At 42.3% G+C, this 24,545-nt stretch overlaps 1 protein-coding gene across 6 annotated transcripts in view; it reads left to right on the forward strand.

Moving 5' to 3' along the window:
• jade2 (jade family PHD finger 2) overlaps window positions 1-23,106 on the forward strand; it is a 156,277-nt gene extending 133,171 nt beyond the window's left edge. For 5 of the 6 annotated variants that reach the window (XM_041193367.1, XM_041193373.1, XM_041193369.1 and 2 more), the window contains 2 exons: window positions 10,569-10,697; window positions 20,923-23,106. In XM_041193367.1, the coding sequence (XP_041049301.1) occupies window positions 10,569-10,697; window positions 20,923-21,872 (1,079 nt within the window). In that variant the 3' untranslated portion in view covers window positions 21,873-23,106. The remainder of the gene's footprint in view (window positions 1-10,568; window positions 10,698-20,922) is intronic. The other variant, XM_041193371.1, reaches the window with a different exon arrangement.
• Window positions 23,107-24,545: the final 1,439 nt, after the last annotated feature.

The raw sequence follows: 24,545 nt of genomic DNA on the forward strand, positions 1-24,545 counted from the left end.
GGTTTGCTGTAACACTGGGAGGCCCTTTCTGTAATGGTATCCAGAGCCATGATGGGAGCAGTGCGAGCTTCCTCTGCAGGACTCTGACATTGGATGGATGCTGCTTGTTCGCCAATGGAAGTTAAAACATCAGCCATCAGACACTCTGGGCTGAATTTTACAGAGCACCTACAGTGGGAAAACCGTTAAGTGGACCTGTGAAATAGGGCGCCATGCCATCAATGGCGTGCCTACAGTCGCTTCACCCACCCCCTCACCACCCTGATTTTACAGGTGAAGGTGGAGGCCTGTGCCCAACATGTAGCCTGGCAGGTTTAACCCTGCAGGCTGCTGGTCAGTGAAAGGGAGGTGGAGGGGAGTTGCCTCCTTCCTGGTCCCCTGTGCTAATCATAGGCCACCCCAGCCACACAGTTTTCCCTCCCCCATGTCCAAACAACCCCCCCCGCCCCCCGGCAGCGCTATGTAGTAGAACTTCCTCTGGGAGATGGGACGGAAGTCCCACCTCATAATAATTTGAAGCGCTGCCTCCCAAAAAGTTAAATGGGGAGAGCTAGCCAAGCACAGGCAGACCCACTTGTGACGTTTATGCTGTCGTGTGGGAGCTCACCTTCAGGGTACAATCCAGCCATGTATCATAGTTGGGTTCACAAATGTGCTCAGGGAGTTAGCCACCCCTTTCATGTTGGAAAGAATTGGCCCTGAGCCCTGTGCCAGTTTGGTGCCTGGACTCTTCCAGGTTCCTTTAACATTGAAACCAAGTTTTCAGGCTGGTTTGCCAATGCACCAAGCATTTTCTGTGTATACCCAGCAGAGTTTTTCTGTAACAAAAACAGAATTACCTGGAAAAACTCAGCAGGTCTGGCAGCATCGGCGGAGAAGAAAAGAGTTGACGTTTCGAGTCCTCATGACCCTTCCAAGGAAGGGTCATGAGGACTCGAAACGTCAACTCTTTTCTTCTCCGCCGATGCTGCCAGACCTGCTGAGTTTTTCCAGGTAATTCTGTTTTTGTTTTGGATTTCCAGCATCCGCAGTTTTTTTGTTTTTATTTTTTTGTTTTTATCTCAGAGTTTTTCTGTAGTCTGCCACAGCAAATTCCTCACCTGAGTGCAGTCAGCTGGCACCTGCTCTTTCCTTGCCCCTGTCCCAGCTGTAATGCACTTGTACACCTGCTTTATGGATTGTGAAAAAGCTTTTGACCAGGTGAAGTGGCAAAAGCTGTTGAAAGTGCTAGGGACGATCAGAGTTGATTGGAGAGATTAAAAAAAAATGATGTTACCTGGGACAGACGGCTACAGTCAGGATAGTATCTGATGAAACAGAACTTGGTGTAATCAGGTATGGGGTGAGACAAGGCTGTCTACTTTGTGGATGCCATGTTAAGGAAGCACTAGATGAAGTGCAGAAAGGTGTCACAGTAGAAGGTCAGTTCTGAAGGCAGTGAAATTTCCAGACAACCAGGCCCTAGTGACTAGCGCAACAGAGGACCTATAGATAATGGATAGAATGAATGAAGTGGCAAAAGCTTATGGAATGAAAATTAATGTAAAAAAGATGAAAGTTATAAAGGTTGGGGGAAATAATGGTGGGAAAGTAGAGGTCAAAATAAATGGTCAACAGCTGGAACAAGTGTCACAATTTAAGTACCTGGGAAGCATCTTGCCCGAAGGTGGTCACTACCATAAAGAAATCTGAGCTAAAATTTCAATGGCAAAGAATGCATTCTCTATACATAAATAATTGCTCAGCATAAGAATGCATAGAGATCTTAAGAAAACAATTATCAAGACTGTGATTTGGAACGTCTTGTACAGGACTGAAATGTGGCCCTTGAGAAAAGTGGAAGTCCAGAGATTAGAAAGTTGTAAAATATGGCTCTGGAGAAGGGTGGAGTGGTTCAGTTAGAGAAAACACAGGAGAAATGAAGAGGTTCTCAGGATGGTGGAGGAGGAGCGCTCATTAGTGAATGTCATCAATAAAAGGCATAAGGTTGGATTGGCTATATGCTGAAAGAGGTCATTGAAGAAAGATGAGAGGAATGTAGACTAAGAGGGAGAAAGGGAATGATGATGCTAGGCAACTTGAAATTGAAAATTGGAGGCTCCTTTGAGAAACTGAAGAGGAAAGTGCAAGAGCACGACATGTAGATAAGTGAACAGAGGAGCTGCCTCTAGGCAGTTCACAGCTACTATCATGTCCTGCAGATTCCACCTCCATACTATCCTCTAAATTACAGACTCTGATAGCAGCTGAGCTGCTGGCTGCGAGTATGAAATCAAGTAACAGTGCTGTGTCTTTTTCATCACTGCCATCTTGCTGTACCTTCATTGCCTGATCAGCTTATGGTTCACGAGTATCAGAAAGATAAAGGGCAGAGAGGTAAGACTATGGTGAGGGAAGGGGAGAAAGTAAGGGTGCATGATTTTACACAGCCTGCAGGATTGTGGGATGAGGGGGCAGTGGTTTCTAAGGAGGAGGATTAGGTATGCGAATATTGTCATTTTCAGTAGTTTCAGCTTTGTTGCTAACCATGGCTTCAGCAGTGTCGTTCCAATTTAATGAGCACACCCTCCTCCCTGAGGGCTAAGGCACGCAGGCATGCCTGTCCCCTGGTTAGTTCCTGCTGCCTTCAGTTGTGCACCACCTTGTCCTGTTAGAGAGTAGTAAGTGTGTCAGTGAGTGTTGTGCAATCATCTGTTTGGCTGTTGTGGCTGACAGAATTGAATAGTTGACAGTTTGTGCAAGCTGAGAGATGTGGACGTGAGGCTTGCAGACGTGCCAAGTTTCAGGGTGAGGTGCAGTACGAATGTTAGGTCTTGGTGAGGATAAATTTTTTTAAGAAAGCTCTTAAAAAACTGCAATTAAAGGACCTGAGGAATAACAGCTGCCTGCCATGCTTGAAAAAATATTGAGACCCCCTTCCTCAACCCTCTCCCCCACCCTCCCGTCTCCTGTTGTCCACTTGATCATGAACAAGTGCAAGTTAAGTGTTGAGGCAGGGGCGTGGGACTAGATGCATTGCTCTTTCAGAGAGTCAGTGCAGACTAATGCACTGTAAAGATACTGTGATTCTATGAATTGGAGGATACTGTCATTTGACATTCAGGAGTGCAGCAAGTTCTGTGGATGGCGACTTCTGTATTGAGGGGGCTTGCTGGACAAATGTAAAAGATTGAGGGGACTTGGGCATATATATTGTGGTTCTGCATGTAATTCACTTGCAGTCAAAGTTCCACGATATTTTAACCCATGTAATTGGTGTGTTCCCAGATACACCAAAATGTGACTGCAGGTGCAGAGGAAACTCCAGCCCATTCACAATAGAAGAAATAGAGAAACAAATGAGCCCTGAGATGGTTAAGGTTGGAAAGAGAGTAAGGAAATTTGTTATGTTTTATACATTTTTACTCATGAATTTCTAACTTTGGCGGTGACTCGTTTACAGCTAGGTCTAGTATTATCAGGATGTTCTTGAAGGGCTCTGTGATGCATGGGAATGTTGCACTAAGTTTGTGTAATAATGTGTCACTTTGTTAATGCATCAATATAAGGGAAGCGAGTATGTTTATCAGACAGCTGACTTTGAAACTTCATTTTGAAATTACCACAGCAAATGTTTTACATGTTGCCTTCACTTGTGCTGCCTCCAGTCTTCATTTTATGGTGAGCATTAATATTCAACAAATTCCTCTCAAAATTTTCCACTTACACTATCACCAGGAAATTAGATGAAGCACTAAGTGGGCAGAGATCTGTTGTATCCAAGCTCCACTCATATTTCCAATTGATTACCATTATCTTGGTATTTACACATGATCACTCAGTAGTTAGCTTGGCCTTCAGTGTTTTAAATTTGGTTGTCCATCTCCGATGGTGCCTGATTATGTGAACTTTGCACACAGCAACTATTTTAATATTAATGGCATGGTGGAAACTAATGTTCGATCTAGTCATGGGCTTGCATGTCCATTGGCTGATGACATTCGTGTTACGAAGAATAGAATAAAAGAGAATTTTTGATTCTGGTTGATAAATGGTAACCGGTTGGAAATATGGGAAGAGATTTATTATCCCATAGGCAGGATTTTCCAGCCCCATCCGCAGCTAGGATCGTCCGATGCCATCGAAAGTCAGTAGACTTTTGGCTGGCCTGCCGAATCTCCCGCTGCAGGTCCTGCTACAGCGGGGCCGCAAAGACCCATCCTGCGTGTCCACTTATTTTGCACCCTACCCAATTATCCAACTATCTTTTCATGAACACTAGAAGAGCTTGCTAGTTTCCTAGTTCCATCATTTTAATGAGGCCCCAGTGACATGATTTAGCCACTAATGCAATTTCAGGAGAAAAGCTCTGTGTTGCAAACCTTGTCCATATAAAATCAGCATCCTGGCTTATTTGGGATGTACTGTAGGTGGAAGTACGTTTAAAGGGACCTAATTGCTGCTTTGTGAACCTGGTTTTCTGGCTTTTGGGTGTCTTTTTGTTCAATTACTGCTCATCACTGGGTTGCTGAAGAGGTTTTATATCAAGTGTTTTAACACATCCGTTCTTTGGACATCTACAATATTGCCGCCATGGGGATGCCCCCAAGGGATTTCCTGCTTTTTGCAGGAGTAAGTGTAAGGAGGAGCAACATAGGGAGATCAACCCATGACAAGTGACAGAGACAGACTATTTCCATCTGAAAGTACCCTCAAACTGCATTTACAGACAGAGTTATAAACGGACAACATTTGTTAGAGGTGGTCTGCAAATGTTCAAGACGAGGATTGTGCTCTCATGTTCTATGCCAACTGCCATGCTACATTGCCATTTTACGTGAAACGTGTCCTAGAACAGCCAAACAAGGCCACCCTTCTCACTGTCATCTCAGTTAACACCACCTTTATTGGTCAGTCGTTCCTGCCTCCATGTTTAGTTAAAAGATCTGCACCCGAAGCATTAACTTATCTGTTCTTTGAATAGATGCATTACCTTGTTCGAAAGGCCATTATTAAATATGCCTTCAATGTCCATCCTCAAGAATAGCTTGGTAGCACCACTGCTGACTGAGTTGGCCAAGTTCTGAAGGACATTCATGCCATGCTGGGCTTGCAGCTGTCAGTGAGAAAACAAACACAAGGGGAAAAACTTACTTGATCTCGTCCTCACTAGTCTACCTGCCGCAGGTCGATCTGTCTGGTAGGAGTGATCATCACGTAGTCCTTGTGGAGAGAAGTCCTGTCTTTACACTGAGGACACCCTCCATCATGTTGTATGGCACAATCACCATGGTAAATGAGAAGTTCAGAACAGATCCAGCAGCTCAAAATCTGCCATCCATTAGGTACTGTATTGGGCCATTGACCGCAGCAGAGTTTATTCAAAAACAGCCTCAATCTCATGGCCTGTCATATCCCTCACTCCACCACTACCATCAAGTCAGTCAACAACCCTTGTTCAATAAGGAGTGCAAGAGAGCATACCAGGAGCAGCACCAGGCATTCCTAAAAATTAGGTACCAAGCTCCTGAGGTTACAAGAGGACTGCATGCATGCTAAGTACTGGAAGCAGCTTTCTATAAACAGAAATAAAATACTGAGACTGCTGAAAATCTGAAGTAAAAACAGGAAATGCTGGATATGGTCAACAGGCCTGACAGTATCTGTGGAGAGAGAACCAGAGTTAAAGACTTAAGATGATGGCCTTTTGTCAGAATCATCTTGATGAAATGCCGGACCTGTTGAGAATTTCTAGTATTTCCTGTTTTGTTTATGCTATAGACAGAGCTAAAGGATCTCACAACAATGGATCAGATCAAAGGTCTGGAGAATAATACAAAGACATCCCCAGTTTATATGGTTTAGGTGCTTAGTGAATAATTTAAGTGAGCTATTTGGGAACGCATCTTTACATTTATGCATTCATTGCCTATTGATGGTATGTCCTAGAAGCCTTAATTATGAACCATTAGACTACTAGCTTCAATAAAGATAAGCTGACTGTGAAAGAATTCTTAGCTGATGTGCCTATGTTTGATAAACTTGTCACTAGAATTCTTCCCAACCAGTATACCTGTACAGGGTTACCTGTATCTGATATGTGACAGTATAATTAACACTTAGGAATCTGAATACTATATAAGAATTAGTTCAGTATTTTGATATACCATATAAGTGGTAATTAATGTCTTTTCCTGCCTGAATGAGGTAATTATCCTGATAGCCATGTCAAACTACAGGAAACTGGAAAAACAGTCATTTTTTGTTTTGCTTGCATGAAGGATGTTGCCTATTTATAGACCATAATAATTTAAATATTTATATAAGTTTGTTTATTTTCTATTAAAGTTAACTAACTCATCACAGATTGGTGATCTTTCCTGGCCTTTGTGACTCAGTATCACATCAAACCTTTTGCATTAAGCCACAAAACAATTGAGAACCTGCACCTTTTCAGAGAATTGTTCTACCTTCCAGTAAAAACAAGCAGCTCTCAGCACTGAAGGTTGATTTAATAGCATCAACAAATGTACAGTCAGCTGCTCCGTTGCACCCTTTAAGATGCTAGAAATCTATTTGGCTGCATCATCAGTGTCTATGTTTAAACCATTCTGCTCCTTTTGGAATTTTTCATTGGTCAAGGCATGGGCACCTTGGGACTCAGAATTAATGGACAGTATTTGTTATGTGCCTATGTTGCTTTCACGCTTAAGAACTTTGTAATTGATGTTGTTTGGGTTCGTAGTTCCTGGTCTGCAGTATAGCTAATTGATAGACTAACTACATTTACTAACATCAGGCTACGGCACAAAAAATATCTTGTTGAAAATAATTGTGCCGTTAACTATGAAATCCTTTCACGTGTCATCATTGAGACCCAGTCCTAGGAGATATTAAAACATTACTGAATGAATTGTGTGCACTATTCAGAATTGCTTAAAATGTTGTGCCGTGTTTAAAGTGAGGATCAGAAACTCAGTCAGTTCAGATTCTAGTTATTTTTAAGGAATAAAATTAATTGTTGCGAAAAAGAATTGCTGCAGTGTTGATGCAGTGCTTAGTTAAATATAGCATTGATTAATAACATGCAATTTTCCTCCTCCTCTCCCTCCCTTCACCGCACTCCCCTCCCCCCGCCACCCTCAACCCTGAGTACATCTGAGACAACAGCTAACCTAGCTTCAACCTGCCTGTATTTCAGCATTCAAGTCATTTTAATCGGCCCCATGAGCAGGCCTGTCACTTGGCAGGGGTTTATGTCTAGAAATAAGAATGAAAATCCCAAGCGCTACTGCAGGCCTGGGGACCGTGTTGGTCACACATGGCTGCTGTGTTTCTCGACATAATAACAATGGTCACGCTTCAAAATTAATTCATTGGTTCTGAAGTGGTTTGGAGTGTCCCAAAGGTGTGTTGCAGTACTGTATAAATACAAGTTTTTTTTTAGAGAGCGCAATCCAGAATTCGTATGGAAAATGGTTGATAACCGTTATCATTGTGCCAGATTGCCAGTTTCAGGGCTTACAATATTCAGTTTGGCCCACAGCTGCCTCTTGTCCAAGTTAAAATCAAGGCTAGAGTTTCCTCAATTTGGGCACCCTTTGTGGCGACTGACTGGAATGCCAACTCTCTGCTTGTGTGATGGCAAACTGGATAGTTTTCATGACCGCTTCATTTTTCTTTGATAAATTTCTGTGTTTATATTCATTATTCATGATGTAAGCCTTGTCTTAGTGATGGCACCCTGCACGCCACCAGAGTCAGAAGGTCGTGGGTTCAAGATCCAGTTTAAAGACTTGCCATTAATCTAGGCTGACACTTGAATGTAGCACTGAGGAAGTGCTGCACTAACAGTGCTATCTTTCATATAAAATCTTAAACTGAGGTCCTGCCTGCTCTTTCAAGTGGCTATGAATGATCCCAAAGCACCATTTGAAGAAGAGCAGGGAGTTGTCCTGGTATTCTGGCCAATATTTATCCTTCAACCAACATAACTAAAATGGCTTATCTGTTCATTTATCTTATTGCTGTTTGATTCAGTCATGGCTTTCAAATGGGAATTGGATAGCATGTGAAGGAAAGATATTTGCAGGACCATGTGCTGTAACCATTCTATGATTATGCAGCATTTTGGGACATCCTGAAAAATTGAAAGGTACGATATAAATTAAAGTTCTTCTAAACACTTTCTTTTGGAGGGGAGGGGGCTATCATTTGGTTGTGCAAAGGAATGGGGAGATGTGGGATTTCATCAACCATAGGCAGTCTTCCTGATTGTGCAGGCCTATCACTTGGCAGGGGCTTATGCCTAGAAATAAGAATGAAAACCCCTAGCGCTGCTGCAGGCCTGGGGACTGTGTTGGTCACAAATGGCTGCTGTGTTTCTCGACATAATAACAATGGTCACACTTCAAAATTAATTCATTGGTTCTGAAGCGGTTTGGAGTGTCCCAAAGGTGTGTTGAGGTACTGTATAAATACAAGTTTTCTTTCTTTGTAGAGAGCAATCTGGAATTCATATGGAAATGATCGATAACCATTTATAGTTGTGCTAGGTTGTCTGCCCTTTAGTATTAATACTCCAGTCGGTTGTGATACCTAAAATTTTTAACCCTTATTTCCTCCCCTCCTCTTTTCTGCTGAAGGTGCTGAACCATGCCGGAGTACAGCTCCATGGGCACCAGCAGCCCTCAGGTACCAGCAATAACATCCATTCTTTATCAGCAAGCTATTTGACCACGCATAGTTGAGCTGAGCCCTATCCTTACCCATATCTGTACGCACAAAGACATACATACAGGAATTCTCATTGATCATTGCCCTCCTTAGCTCATGGGTAATGGTAATAAATATTCTCATCCCAGTGCTACCCTGTGTGAGATTAGCTAACTCAGCACTGATCCTGTAACCTTCATGTATATAGCACAGGTCAGACTAATAGGGAACTCATCGAGGAACTCCAGTGGATAAATTAAAAATTGAAAATCCTGAACAGCCTTCTGTATACAACTTTATATTAATTTCTGTTAATTGATAGTTTGTCCCGATTAGAAATGACCATGAAGACATCTTTTATTTATAATTTGCTGAATTACCGCAAATCAAACATAATAACCAGCTGAAATATTTTACATCCTGGGCAAACTTCCATTTGTAGGTACAAATCTGCAAGAAATTGTGCAACAGAAGGTTATTGCTGATAAGCAATTATGAATTTCTGATGCGAGTAAAATGCAGGAAATTAAGAGCTATTCACAAGCTGGTTACTTAAAAGCCATTTTCTGATAAAGCTGTAAAATCTTACCTACATTTGAAGGTAGTAGAGCCTTAAATAATTAAACTTGGTCATCTGTTATGTGTCTTCTTGATTGTTTGATAAATCATCCTCTTGTGCTTTACATCCCATAGCTCATGTTTTTCTAGGTAGCTGAGGCTGAGTGATATTATAATGACTCACTTTCAAGTATGACAGTGTATTATGTCTGAATTATACTGCTCTTGTTACAACCATCAGAGGATGCTTCTAAGTTTTACTAAAATAATTGAAAAAAGTTACCCATTTGTTTTCTCCCATTAACTTATGAGGGGTATAGATAGAGTTAATGCGAGTAGGCTCTTTCCACTTAGATTAGGAGAAATAAACACGAGAGGACATGGCTTTAGGGTGAAAGGGGAAAGGTTTAGTGGGGAATTTCTTCACTCAGAGAGTGGTGAGAGCGTGGAACGAGCTACCATCTGACGTGGTGAATGCGGGCTCATTCTTAAGTTTTAAGAATAAATTAGACAGATACATGGATGGGAGAGGTCAGGAGGGTTATGGACTAGGTGCAGGTCAATGAGACTAGCGGAATAATATTTCGGCATAGACTAGAAGGGCCGAATGGCCTGTTTTCTGTGCTGTAGTGTTCTATGGTTCTAACTATTGCCAAGAAAACAGATACTGGCAACCTGCTGTTGGGTTTTGCCCATCTGAATTGACTACTAAGAAGTTTGTGTGACTGTTCATAAGAATGACTTCCCCTCTGACCTCACTCAGTATTTCCCCACAGCATCATGACTAAGATTACCTGGGCATTTGCAGACATAATATTTATGTCCAGCTGCTTAGTAAATTTGTACCTTGGTGCTCCAGTGAGTTGCTCCACTTTGTGGCATGGAACCTAAACAAGAATATAAGAAGTAGTAGCCAGAATATACCATATGGCCCGTTGAGCCTGCTCTGCCATTCAGTATGATCATGGCTGATCTTGGGCTTCAACTCCACTTCCCTGCCTGCTCCCCATGTCGCTTGATTCCCTGAGACACCAAAAATCTGTCTATCTCAGTCTTACATTCAACAATGTATCAAACACAACCGTCTGGGATAGAGAATTCTAATGATTCACAACCCTCCTAAGTGAAGAAATTTCTCCTGACCTCACTCTAAATGACCGGGCCCTTATCCTGAGACTGTACATACCTGGGCCTGACCCTGTAATATTCATGCAAGATCTTCATCTTACTCCTGCAGCCTACCCTCCATTAAATAAAAACAGTAAGCAGCTAATTTAGCAGATTTGGGAAATTCTATGTTGGATTCTCTGTCCTAGGATATTCTGGAAAAAAAACAAAAGGAAAACCGAGTGATCCGAAGGAGCGTGGGAAGAACAGACCTAAGGTCGGTCTCGAGAAGAAAGGCAAGTTAAAGAGTGAAACGCGGTCCTTATTGAAGCAACTTGGTAAGTCACCTTGTAGTTTAATACCAAAGAAAAATCAGAAAAGCAACATATTGGTACTCCAGTGCCATGTGTGTCTGGGAGGCATAGGGAGGTTGTTCTGCATTCATAAGATTTTTTGTCAGGGGAGCTTTTCTTCCTCAAAATTCCCTGGCAATCAACTCTATAAACACCATGCAGGTCATCTGAAATAAAAACAGAAAATGCTGGAAAAACTCAGCAGGTCTGACAGCATCTGTGGAGAGAGAAACAGAGTTAATGTTTAGAGTCTGTATGACGCTTCTTCAGAGCTCTGTGAATAAGATGCAGGAAATTAAGAGCTATTCACAAGCTGGTTACTTAAATGCCATTTTCTGATAAAGCTGTAAAATCTTACCTACATTTGAAGGCAGTAGAGCCTTAAATAATTGTTTATGACATCTTTTGCAACCTCTCCTTTGCCTCCACCTATCACTGGCCTATCCAGCCTCATCTGTCCCACCCCCCCCCCCCCCCCTTAAACAGCATATATTTCACCACATTTCTACTTCTCTTTAGTTCTGAAGAAGAGTCATCTGGACTCAGTGTTAACTCTGTCTTTCTCTCCACAGATGCTGTCAGGCCTCCTGAGCTTTTCCAGCAATTTTTGTTTTTGTTGCCTTAAATAATTAAACCTGGTCATCTGTTATGTGTCTTGATTGTTTGATAAATCATCCTCCTGTGCTTTTCATCCTATAGCTCATGTTTTTCTAGGTAGCTGGGGCTGTGTGACATTATAATGACTCACTTTCAAGTATGACAGTGTATTATGTCTGAATTATACTGCTCTTGTTACAACTGTCAGAGGATGCTTCTAAGTTTTACTAAAATAATTAAGAAAAATTATCCATTTATTTTCTCCCATTAACTACTGCCAAGGAAACAGAGACAGGTAACCTACTCTTGGGTTTTGCCCATCTGAATTGGCTACTAAGAAGTTTGTGCGACTGTTCATAAGAATGGCTTCCCCCTCTGACCTCACTCAGCATTTCCCCACAGCATCGTGACTAAGATCACCTGAGCAATTGCAGACATAGTATTTATGGTCCATTTGCTTTGTAAATTTGTACATTGGTGCTCCAGTGAGTGCCACTCTCCATTTTGTGGCATGGAACCTAAACAAGAATACAAGAAATAATAGCCGGAATAGACCATATGGCCCGTTGAGCCTGCTCTTCCATTCAGTATGATCATGGCTGACCTTGGGCTTCAACTCCACTTCCCTGCCTGCTCCCCATGTCGCTAGATTCCCTAAGACACCAAAAATCTGTCTATCTCAACCTTCTTATTTCAGATTTCCAGCAACCGCTGTATTTTGCTTTTATTTATACAGGCCATCTGCTCTATTTCAGTGTGTGACATTTTTCCTCAGCACTTCAATGGTACCAACTCTGCCTGTGAGCCAGAATGCTCCAGGTTCATATCCTGCTCCCAGACTTGTTGGCCATGGAAGGATCCATCCACTGGTGCAGGCAGGCCAGCATGTATGGGTGGTGGTCCCCAGCCTGGATAAATGGGGAGGATTAGAGGCAAGAAGAGCATCTGGCTCTGAAAGCACCCATCTCATACCAAAAATGGTAGTGATATGAATGGAGAAAGGTGATCAACCAGCATTATGGTGACCCAATGTAACATGGGAAAAGCCAAAAGAGAGTGAGAGACCTCAATGATGTGAGATTTTCTAAATGTTTGCACATGTTGTGTAACACTGAGGTGGCCTCTTGTGTTTTGATAGCTGAACAGGCTTGAAGGGGCATGGCCTACTCCTGTGCCTGTGTTTCATTTTAACTCTCTGTCAGGGAGCCTGTAAAATGAGATTGCCAAGTTATGTGAAGTTCTGGCTTCAGATTCCCCAAATACTAAAGTCACCAGGCTTGAAAATCCAATCAGCCCATTCCATTGGTGGAGCTGCTGTGAAGTAGGCCTTAGTCCACTGATCCCCAATTACAGTAATGGGGTCATTACCATGGTTGGGGTCGACCTTCAGTGCCTACAGGCACCTACTCTGATCTGTCCTTCAAAGTACTGCAGCCATTTGCTCCACAGCAAAAACTGGGCGAAAGACAAAGTGGGTTTTAACAATTCATCTGCATCTATAGGAGCCAATTCCCAGCATAACCAAGATAATCAGGCTCCTTCAGGGTGCATTATTTTTGTCCAGGAGACTTTTTAAACCCTTTCCTGGGATTTTGATGGAACTTTTTCCAACTCTTTCCATTGAATTACATTGAGACCTACTGAAAACCTAGTAGGTGGAATTCCTGGGATATCCCAGGACCCTCACCATGGCTTTAGTCATGCTTCCTTGACATGATGGGATGAGTGAAAGATTAACCACTGGATTTCTTGGAAGGGTTCCATCCTGTTTAGCAGTCCCTCATATGTTTTTGCCCTAAGTAAATTTTGGAGCCTGTGGGATAATTTTAATTCCCAAAAACAGATGAGTTTGGGTCAGGTGAGACTTAAAACTTTAAACATTTCAAACTTGAACACAACCTGCAAACTTCCAGTTTTAACAGATGTGGGCACCCAACCCACGCTCATCAGGTGGGATCCTCATTTAAATATTTTGGTGAGACTGCATTCCTCAGATTTTATCACTCTGACAGCTTTAACACCAGCTAGCCTTGGGAAACATGGCAGCCAAAGGGAGGCGAGGACAGTTGGATGGAAAGGTTAGGAGGAATAGGGAGTGCTTGCTCTGCCACCACTAATCACCCCTTCCGCTAACCTGTGAACCTCCCCAGCAAAGGGACCACTCTCTCTTCAATGATTGGAACTCCTCTCTGGCTGCTGAGGCCTACCATTTCCCCCAAGTACCCCAACCGCACCTCAAGATACCCTTTCCAGGGACCCCTGAGGATCTTTCCCTCCCTCCCTCCCTCTATGCTCCCTGGCTCAACATGTCATGCAGGCCTATGAGCTGCAGCTGAACCTCCCACACCCCACCTCCCCACCCCCACTAAATCTGGCTGGCTGATGGTGGAGACCTGCTTTCAAACGTGTTAATCAGCAACAGCAATTTTTATTTATATAAAGCCTTTAATGTAATAAAATGTCCCAAGGCACTTCATAGCAGCATAACAAAACAAAATTTGACACTGATCTGCACACACACACAGATTTTAGGGTAGATGAGCAGGAGCTTGATAAAGAATATAGGTTTCAGGGAGTATCTTAAAGGAGGTAGAAGTAGAGAGTCAAAGAGGTTTCTGAGGGAGTTCCAGAGCTTAGGGCCTTGGCAGCTGAACATACAACCGCCATTACTGGAGCCATTTAAAATCAGGGATGCTCAAGAAAGCCAGAGTTAAATGAGTAAAGATATTTTAGAGGGTTGTGGAACTGGAGGAGGTTGCAGAGAAAAGGAGAGATGAGGTGATGGAGGGTTTTGAAAACAAGGATGAGAAAATTAAGAACAAAAACAGAATTACCTGGAAAAACTCAGCAGGTCTGGCAGCATCGGCAGAGAAGAAGAGTTGACGTTTCGAGTCCTCGTGACCCTTCAACCGATGCTGCCAGACCTGCTGAGTTTTTCCAGGTAATCCTGTTTTTGTTTTGGATTTCCAGCATCTGCAGTTTTTTGTTTTTATCTCTGAGAAAATCAAGACGTTGCTTAACCGGGAGCCAGTGTAGGTCAGCAAGCACATGGGTGATAGCTGAACAGGGTTTGCTGCGAGTTGGAACACAGACAGTAGAGTTTTGCATTACCTTAGGTGTACAGAGGGTAAAACATGAGAGATCAGCCAAGAGTGCTTTGGAATAGTCAAGTCTAGAGGTCGCAGAGACATGGATGAGGGTTTCAGCAGCAAATGAACTGAGGCAGATGTGGAATTGGGCAATGTTATAGAAGTGGAAATAAGCAGTTTTAGTGATGGTGTGGATATGTGGTCGGAAGCTTACCTCAGGATGAAATGTGACAGCAAGCTGTAAACAGTCTGGTTCTGGTTCAGCCTCAGACAGTGATCAGGGAGAGGAATATAGTTTGTAACTAGGGAACAGAGTTTGTGGCAGGGACCGAAGACAATGGTTTCAGTCTTCCCAATATTTAGTTGGATGAAATTTCTACTCATCTAATACTGGATATCAGACAAGTGGTCTGACAATTTAGTGACAGTGAAGGGGTTGAGAGAGGTGGTGTTAAGGTAAATCTGGATGTCATCAGCACGCGTGTGGGAACTGACATATTTTTGGATGGTGTCACTGAGCTGCAGCATGTAGATGAGAAATAGGGAGGGACCAAGGATAGATCAAGGGTAATGGTGCGGAAGCAGGAAGAGAAGCCATTGCAGCTGCTTCTCTAGCTGTGATTTAAATAGATGAGAATGGAAACAGGCAAGTACATTCCACCCAGCTGGAGTATGGCTTTGGAGGAGGACCATGTGGCCAACCGTGTCAAAGACTGGAAGTCGACAAGGATGAGGAGGGAAAGTTTACCTTTGTGACGTTAAGTTTGGGAGGACCTGAGGGGAAACCTGTGCTTCCGGATTTCCTGTCTAAAAATTGCTCCTCTCCCACTACCCCACTTCCTTGTAAATGTTGACACCTTTATGTCTAGGATCCATACAGACAGCAGAGACAGGGGTCATTTTGGTTAAGATTGGAGCTTGGATTCCAGAAATTAAAAAAAAAAATAGTGTAGCTTTATCCACAACATTTTTCAGTCTGTCTGCTGTGCATTACTGAGCGTTGTGATTCAGGAAATGATACTCGTCCAGAAATGGTATATGATGCCTTTCAAAGAAACTCGTAAGAGGCAGTTAGTGAATCATATAGGGATTACAGAATTAAAGTGAAGAAGACCAAAGAATAATTCGATAATTAGAATAAGGTTTTTATAAATGGATATCATCAGACCTGTACAAAGTACAGGGTCTTGCACTAAAACGATTGTTATTTCTATAAAAACCTATGTAAGGATAACTGTATTTCCCACTGAATTAGTTGTGTATGGGATAGGAAAAGAAAAGAATCAACAGAGATAAGTCTTAATCAGCAACTTTGAGTGCTTCTGCAGTTCCACCATGGGTGGGGAATTACCATCTAAAACGGCTAAGTGCTAAGCAATACATGCAAGTCTGAAAAACATAAAATTTGTTTCCAGTTGATTTATTGCAATGAACTTACAGAGCAAAGGAATTAGGGGGAAGGAAATCATAGACCAGTTAAAATAACTCGAGAACTGAGAAATGGTGATAAACAAAGAAACAGAATTTGTGCATGTCTGAGGATGATGCATTTAAATTATAACACATTAGTGAAATAGGGCTTCCATTCATCTTTATTTGTCATAAACTTTGCCGAGAGATATTTATATATTAATAAGGGGCTGGGAGTGAACAGAAACCTGATGCATGTACATTGGATTTCTGATCATAGCGAAAAAATCAAATAGGTCAGATACTTTCCATAGGAGGAAAGAAGGGTAAATCATTCAGAGAAGTTACTATGAGCTTTACAGTAATTGGTGTTGGATAGATGCAAAGCAAAGCTCCATTAAACTCTCCTAGCACAAAGATTTAATGACTAAGATGCAGAATAAAGCTTTCTCTACTCTGCCATAACAGAAAAGCACCTTATACTGCAGCAGCATGACACTTTGTTTTTCATTTATCAACCATCCATCCTTGTAACCTCTCTTGAGAATTCCCAACTTATACCAAACTATGGGCAATTTTAATTGCCCACATGTAACTGGGTTGAGAATGTCCGAACTTGTTTCAGTTAAGTGCCTTACAAATAGCAGGCATTGTGGAAACATTCTGTGCTGCACAACAGGCTCATGAGCAAAGTTGTAGTTCATCGAATAAAAGGGACGGTAGCAACATGGATACGAAATTGGCTTAGTGACAGGAAATGGCGAGTAGTGGTTAATGGATGTTTTTTGAACTGGAGGAAAGTTTGTAATGGAGTTCCTTAAGGGGCAGTGTTGGGGTCCTTGCTCTTTCTGGTGTATATCAATGACCTAGAACTTGGTGTACAGGGTACAATTTCAAAATTTGCGGTCTATACGAAACTTGGAAGCATTGTGAACTGTGAGGAGGATAGTGCAGAACTTCAAAAGGACATAGACAAGTTGGTGAAATGGTGGACAGGTGGCAGATGAAGTTTAATGTGGAGAAATGTGAGATGATTCATTTAGGTAGGAAGAACATGGGCAAACGGTATAAAATATAGTGTACAACTCTAAAAGCGGTCCAGGAACAGAGACCTGGATGCATATGTGCAGGGATCATTGAAAGTGGCAGGACAGGTTGAAAGAGTGGTTAATAAAGCATGCATTATCTTAGATTTTATTAGTGGGCCATAGTATACATGAGCAAGGAGGTTATATTGAACTTGTATAAAACATAGTTTGGCCTCAGTTGGAATATTGTGTTCACTTCTGGGCACCACAATTTAGGAAAGTTGTGAATACATCAGAGTGCAAAAAAACATTCACGAGAACAATTCTAGGGATGAGGAATTTCAGTTATGAAGATAGATTAGAGAAGTTGAGACTGTTCTCCTTGGAGAAGAAAAGGCTGAGAGGAGATTTGATAGAGTTATTCAAGATCATGAGGGGTCTGGACAGAGTAGATAGAAACTGTTCCCACTTGTGAAATTATCAAGAACAAGAGGGCACAGATTTAAAGTAATTGACATTAGGAAAAACCTTTTCACACAGCAAATGGTTACGGTCTGGAATGCACTGCCTAAGAGTATGGTGGTGGTAGATTCAATCGAAGCATTCAAAAGGGAATTAGACTGTTATCTGAAAAGGAAGAATGTGCAAGGTTACGGGGAGAAGGCTGGGGAATGGCACTAGGTGAATTGCTCATTCGGAGAGCTGGTGCAGACATGATGGGCCAAATGGCCTCCTTCTGTGCCATAACTATCTTGTGATCCCATTAGTCTGGGTGGGCAATTAAGAATCACCAAGGCACATGGATATTCTCTCTCTCTTCATGTAGCATCCTCGTTGTCCAGAGGTTGTTAATCGTGGCTTAGGCCTTGATATCTCTATGGGCAAGGCAAGGAGGTACCCAGCAGGCATGGGGATTAAACTCGCCCTGTTGATGTTATTCAGCACTGCACTTAGCCATCTGGCCTACTAAGCTAACTGGCCCCAAATGGGCATTATGTGCCCCAAATCACCTGACAAATCATTGGGGGCTCGTATATTGTAGGTGTCCATCCTTTTTGTACTCTGTCATGCAGTCTCAGAATGCTAACATGCTACTTTTGGCATGTTCTTTCCCCTCCACCTCTCCCCGATTTTTCTTCCTACCAGTTTACTGGTATCTTGTCTAATTGCTTTTACTTCACTTGTGAACCTGAACAGTGAAATTTTGGCAAATATTTGACCATGGGGCAGAATCTGAGAGTCATAAAATGGTAATCAGGAATAAAAGCCCCATGAACCCTCATTTTCCAACCATGTGTCCCCCCAGTCATCTGCCTATCCCAGGGATTTCGCTACCAAGGTGGGTAACTCGAGTCGGCCCCATTACGTGCAGTCATCGCTCCAGGGAGGAGGGGGCAGGGGAAAGTTGGGCCTCCTGACTTGGGAAACATATGATAGGTGGTCACGGGCACAGGCAAGTGCTGAGGCTGGCTGATTAGGAGGCCCACCTCAGTTCTCTCTGACTTCCTCTCAGTTGTATTAAAAGCGGTTAGGCCATCTAACCCTCACTGTTCACATACAATCACCACCCCCCCACCCACTCCCCTTGCCCACCTCTATGTCACCTACATTTCCTCCATGTCGCCTGCATGCTTCCTCAATGCTCCCCTTGCCCATTAACCCAGTAAGCACATTGTGTAGCACCAGTGAGCCATATAATAGCTGAAATGCTGAGGAAGAGAAACACCCATTCAGAACCCAGCTTTGAAGCACTACAACCCTATAAAAGTGACAATTAGACAGAGCCATTAGAGTATCAGGAACAGAAGCTTTATCCACTTTGCACTCCTGAATTTTGTCCAAATAAACATAGACATTGACAAAAGATATCACAGAAAGAACACCTTATAACCTCATAAAGATGTCAATCAAGCAAAGTGAGCACTCCATTTCAGTGTCCAAACAGAACCCCTGCTGAACTAATGCATTTGTGAGTCTTTGAGCTCAGTCAAGTATTCCTAATAAACCTAAGTGAAGGACCAGATGTCTGGCCATCTGCTGCTGCTGATACTATTTCCAGCTGGCAAATGATGGAAACGTTTTGTCTGAATTTCCTATTGGATTTCTTAGTAATTATCTTGTACTGGTGTCCTGTAGTTAGGCTCTTCCCCACAAGTGGGAACATTCTTCTGTATTCTCTTTATCAAAATTTTTCATAATTTTAAAGACCTCTATTGGGTCATCCCTCAGCCTTTTTTTTTATTGAAAAGAGACCCAGCCTGTCAATCCTTTGCTGATATGTGTACCCATACATTTCTGGTATCACCGATGTAAATCATCTTTGCATCTTGCATCCTTGTCATAATATGGTAACCAGAACTGCATGCAGAACTTTAGGTGTAATCTAACCAAGGTTCGACACAGGCTTAGCATAACTTCCCTATTTTTTCAATTCTATCCCCTAGAAATAAACCAGGGTTCTTGGCTTTTTTTTAATGGTCTTGCTAACCTGTATACCTTCCCTGCAAACGCCATGAGGGGAATTTTCGATCGCTGTTTGGCTTGAGCTTGGAGTGGTTTAAACTCTAGAGTTTAGTTGTGTCAGGGAAGAAGTGGGTCTGCTCTCCAGCGAGCAAATGGTCTCCACAGCACACAGCTTAGCATAGGCTATGCTGCTAACTGCAAGAAGGTGTAGCTCCTTGCTTGGTTAGAGTGTTGCTCTCCTTACCACAAATACATAGCTGAAGCACCTATCCAAACAACTGATGGTCTGACAGAGGAAATACCAAGCAATCTGGAACCTCACCCACCCCCAATGTCTAAACCACTTCCCAGGAGGAGAAAGTAGACCAGCAGGAAGGAAATAGGCTAGAAGCAGATACGCACAACAGCAACTCCAAGCAACAAGGCCAGCATAAGTGAGATTTTCATAGAAAGGTTTGTACAGGAGGAACACAGACATTGCACCTTTGGAACTATCCAAACAAGTCGGTGGTGGAAATTGTTAGTGAGTTCACATGCCCACAGTTTCCTTTGATGCTCCCAAAACATCTGTTATTAGTAGACAGGAATGTCAGATTGCAAGCCAAAACAAATTCCGAATGGTAAAACGCATTTTAGTAAAAGAACATTACCTCCAGCACTGACTTCAGATGATGGAAATAGAGAAGGTTTAGTAGGAAGTTTTAAATTCATGGCTAATGCATTGCTGGGTCGACTGGTGCACCAAGGAGCTATTGACATTAAAACCTCTGGTATGAGCTGTCCTACCGACAGCTACCGCAACACCCTGTGAGACATTGCTTATTTTTTTCTCTTTTTTTCTTTTGTAAAGGGTTACCGGTAGTCATGATAATGAAACTTGTCAGTATTCTACATGAAAGGAAATCTGACTCCTCTGAAGCCACCAATTTGGAGGTGGAGGTATTTACAAGTTTGGAAAAGTGATTTGGGACCATTATTTTGCGAGTTGCATTGCAGATATGACAGCTTAGGGTGGACATAAGTGCTGAATGCATGCTTATATAACCATCTCCTTGTTTTTAGTGAACAACTGATAGACCTCAATACTGTCCCTCAGTCCCAAGAATCTTTTTACTCCATATTTCCCCATGAGCAATCTATTGAGGAGACAGTACTCAGGTGATTGACCACTCCCTGCCATTTTTCTGCACACAGGCTATATTTAGAGGATTTGCGTCTGCCCCCAAATTGCCTTTTCCTCAAAAGCGGCTCCGTCAACAAAACCTCCAAGATCTTTTTGCTAAAGGAGAGATTTCTGGGAGCCTTTACAACCTTCTGCCTTGTTGATCAATCTCCATAAAAAAAAACTACTGGTTCCCAATGAGTGATGCCACCTTCCTAATTCCCTCCCATCACTACCCCAAACTCTACACCGCCCTCCAGCAGGGTAATTGCACATCACAATCCCTGCGACTAAAAACAGCATTATCCAATTTGGAGCTATTAGATTTTGAACTGAAATTGAGTCATACTGATTTGTAGTCGAGAGTCAGTAGAGAGCAAACTTTTCATTCTACACATGTATATGCTGGCTACAACAAAGTATAAAATTTAGGTTTGCTCATTATAGTATTTCTTTTCCAGGTTTGTCATCCTCCATTTCTTTGGATGGGGAGCTTTTACAGAATTGGCTGGCCCAGACAGTTCAAGTTAAGACAGAAAATCTCCTGAGTCATTGGTCTTTACACAGTGGTGCAGGAAATGAAGAGACTACAAGCTTCCTGTCAGATAAACTTCTGCATGACGAGCAGTCATTACTTAGCATTGGTTCAGTGAACCGTGCCGGAGATCCTCAGTCAGAACCACCCTATGCACTGGAAAAAAAATCCAGGCACAAAGCAGGGGAAGACAGTAAGCCTAAGTCCCTGAGAGATTGCACAGGCATTATTCACACCAAGAATCAACATAAGAAACAGCTGGACTCTCCACTAGATGGCACATCCTGGTCTGATAACTCCAGTGAACTTTCCACCCAAGGCAGTTACACAAATGGGTCTAAAGGACAAGGGTCAAAGGCCAATGGAAGTCACAAAAGGGCCAACGATGTGCGAAAGACCAGCAAAAAGCAGGCCTCACATCATTCCAGTTCCAAGGCAGCTCTCCCGAGTACATCACCGATAAGGAGTATCGGTCAAATTGGTGAAATGTTGGACTATTTTGAACCTGCTTCACCTAAACCCAGTTCTTCAGTTAAAGTGCCTAATGCATCCACAAACCCTAAATCTTGGGTAACTTTCAAGATTCCAAAACCAAGAGAAAGCAGCAGAAAGTCACAAGTGCAGAAGCAGGATCTGGGAAACAAATATCAGCAGCTGAACCCAGACAGAGAAAAAAAGCCCAAAGACACATCAAAGGTGAAGCAACTCTTCGATAATGAGACTGATGGCTATTTTTCTGATGCTGAAATGAGTGACTCGGACACTGAATCTATGGCTAATAGGTCACAAAGGCTTCAGCGCTTGAATTCAGAAAGCGTGGTTGTACACCGAAAATGTGGTGGAGAGGTTGTCAGAAGGAGCATTCTGGCTTCCTGAGTATCCTAACTAATTGGATAAAGAATAGTCAGGTGGCTCAAAATCCCCAGTTGCTACTCTCGCACTCATTTCTGCTGGTAATCTGATCTACGAAATGCTTACTCTGCAAGTTCCAAACTTAATGGTTAAAGTTTCAGTGTCACTGCCTCTCTTTATTCTACCCTACAGCTGCCAGCCTAACAAGATTATCATGTAGTGAACTTTTAAAATTCTAGTCAGTAACAGCCCTTTGAAATAGGTGACTCAACTTGTAATAAACCAGCATGCAGTCAAAGTAACTATGGTATATAGTGTGTAGTTTATGCCCTGGCGATCTGCAAAGAAATCATTTCATGTTATATCGTGCCAGTTATTTGATGCCTTATACTTTCAGGCATTACATCACTGTCATCTTTACTCCCCTCCTGTATTGTGCTTCTTCTACCCAATTCCTGCATGACAGTAGGAAAAGTCCGAAAAGTAAACCTTAATTTAAAAACAGACAAAACTGTACACTATATACTATAAAACTAAATGGTTGACAGTAAGTTTAAGGCAGTGATTCAGTCTTTGAAAGAGTTATGCTACCGTTCATAAACCCATCAAGCTTTAGTGTCGAGATTTGTGGCATTATCCAGAGCCCTCGATTGAATTGCTGCCTCATAACTCACCAACACCGGTCTGTTATCCTATATATGGTGTAGAAACATTTGCCGAGTTTAGTTTCTGGTTTTGCACTGTCATAAAGAACTAAGGGGCTAAACGGTCACCCTGTTTACTATTTTGAGGGATGTTCTTTGCTCTATCCAGCTTGGCAATCTGTCTGCATCATATTGACATGTTGGCAGTCTGGTGGGAGACATCATGCCCCTGCGATTAAGGTTTTGGATGAGAAAGAAAAGCTACTATTCATTGATGGTTAAGACAACGTGCAAGGAGAAAAATAAAAATTGTTAGAATTTTGTGGCATTCATCTTCTACTAAAAATAAAGCACAAAATGCACTTTTTGGAAGTCTGTCACAGTGAAGAAAGTGCTGACTTCATAGGCCGTATAAGAGTTGCAAAGCAAAAGGGTTTTTTTTATATTTTTTAGAAATTTTAGGAAGTAGCCAGATGCTGAAAAGGAAATTACAACAGTATCAGACGTAATGTGTACTGGAGTCTCGTACCCAGTAACACAGTTTATTATATAATGTTCTAGGTGTGTTATACACAGTTACACACTGTATTGTAATAAAGGAGTGTAACACCCTATAATACATCTGAATGTTTACCCAGTAACAATGCATAACCTTTGAAGTTATGCCATGGAGTTAAATGTTTGAAATTCACATCTCTGCTATTTTAACAAATAAATCAACCTATTTATTTTAAACAGGTTGACACTTCCACTAAGATAGCGAGAGAAATTTCAGGCAAACACATGAACATCCTTACTCTGGTTTCCCAAGGCACAATTTCTGGGCCCTAGTCCTGAATTCCCAGTAACACACAGTGAATTATTAGGGCAGATGATTACTCAGCCTGCAGTAATAGCACTGTCATGGCGTTACAATTTCTGTGGCCCACTTACTACCCCATGACTACTCCGCTGCCATATTTGCTGTGGACTTACAAGAACGCCCAACTGAATCAGCCGGCAGCCACATTAATGTATGCAAAATGGGATCTTATGTTGTGCTTAGGACCCCATTACAATTCAGAGGGCCAGCAGGATAGAGTGTGCTCTGTGCACATTCCATCCAGTTGAACTGTGTGATGAAGAGAAAGAGGCCCCAAAAATAAGTAAGTAATTGTTTTTGTTGGGCCAGGAGAGGCAGGAGTGCTACTCAGGGATCCACAAAAATGATGTGGGCCGCTGCCACTCCAGCCATTTCCCCAACCCATGGCGCCACAACCCTCCTTCCTTCCAAACCTACCTGCCTCTCGGCCTCCAAACTTACTGATGCTGTGCTGGTGAGCTATAGAAGGAATGTTCATTTGGGGAATGCAGCCTACTGGCAACATGGTGATGAGGCCTTCAATGGACCTTGCCTCCCACCAGCAGAATGCTACCTGCATATTTCATGGCTGGAGTTGCGATCAACCCTGTTATACAAGACATAAATAGGTGTGTTATATCTCAGTAACACATTGTATTACACAGATGAATGTTCTATCTCATAACACACTATAATCTACCATATTATATATTCAGTTGTGTTCTGTCTAGTAACACAGAGTAATATGTATGCAGGAGTATTACATCCCTATACAGCAGTGTGTTGAACCTACAATAATTTTACATTGCGTAATACCTGGTGTATTACTTGGTAAAACCCTCTCAAGTATCAAACTTTCTAATGCCATTTTAATACTAGGATCAGTACCCAATTATCTATTGTACATTTTTAAGGACACATTGGGTGAATGAAAGCTAAATCCAAAGGACAAATTTCAATATTCCAAATTTCCTCCTTTAGAAAGTCAATGTTGATAGGTTCCAGCACAGATTTTCAGTGCCCCTTGGTAACATTAACAGGCATGGGTCAGCTTCTATATGCTAATGACACCCAGCTCCTACCTCTACACCATTCCTCTTGGCCCCACTACCACCTCTGTGTTATCAGACTGCCTGTCTGACATCGTCATGAATGAGATAAAACTTCCACCAAGTAAACACTTGGAAGTCATTAGTTTCAGCCCTTGCCAAG

The sequence above is a fragment of the Carcharodon carcharias genome, chromosome 8, assembly GCF_017639515.1.
Source record: "Carcharodon carcharias isolate sCarCar2 chromosome 8, sCarCar2.pri, whole genome shotgun sequence".
In the NCBI taxonomy this organism is placed as follows: Eukaryota; Metazoa; Chordata; class Chondrichthyes; order Lamniformes; family Lamnidae; genus Carcharodon; species Carcharodon carcharias.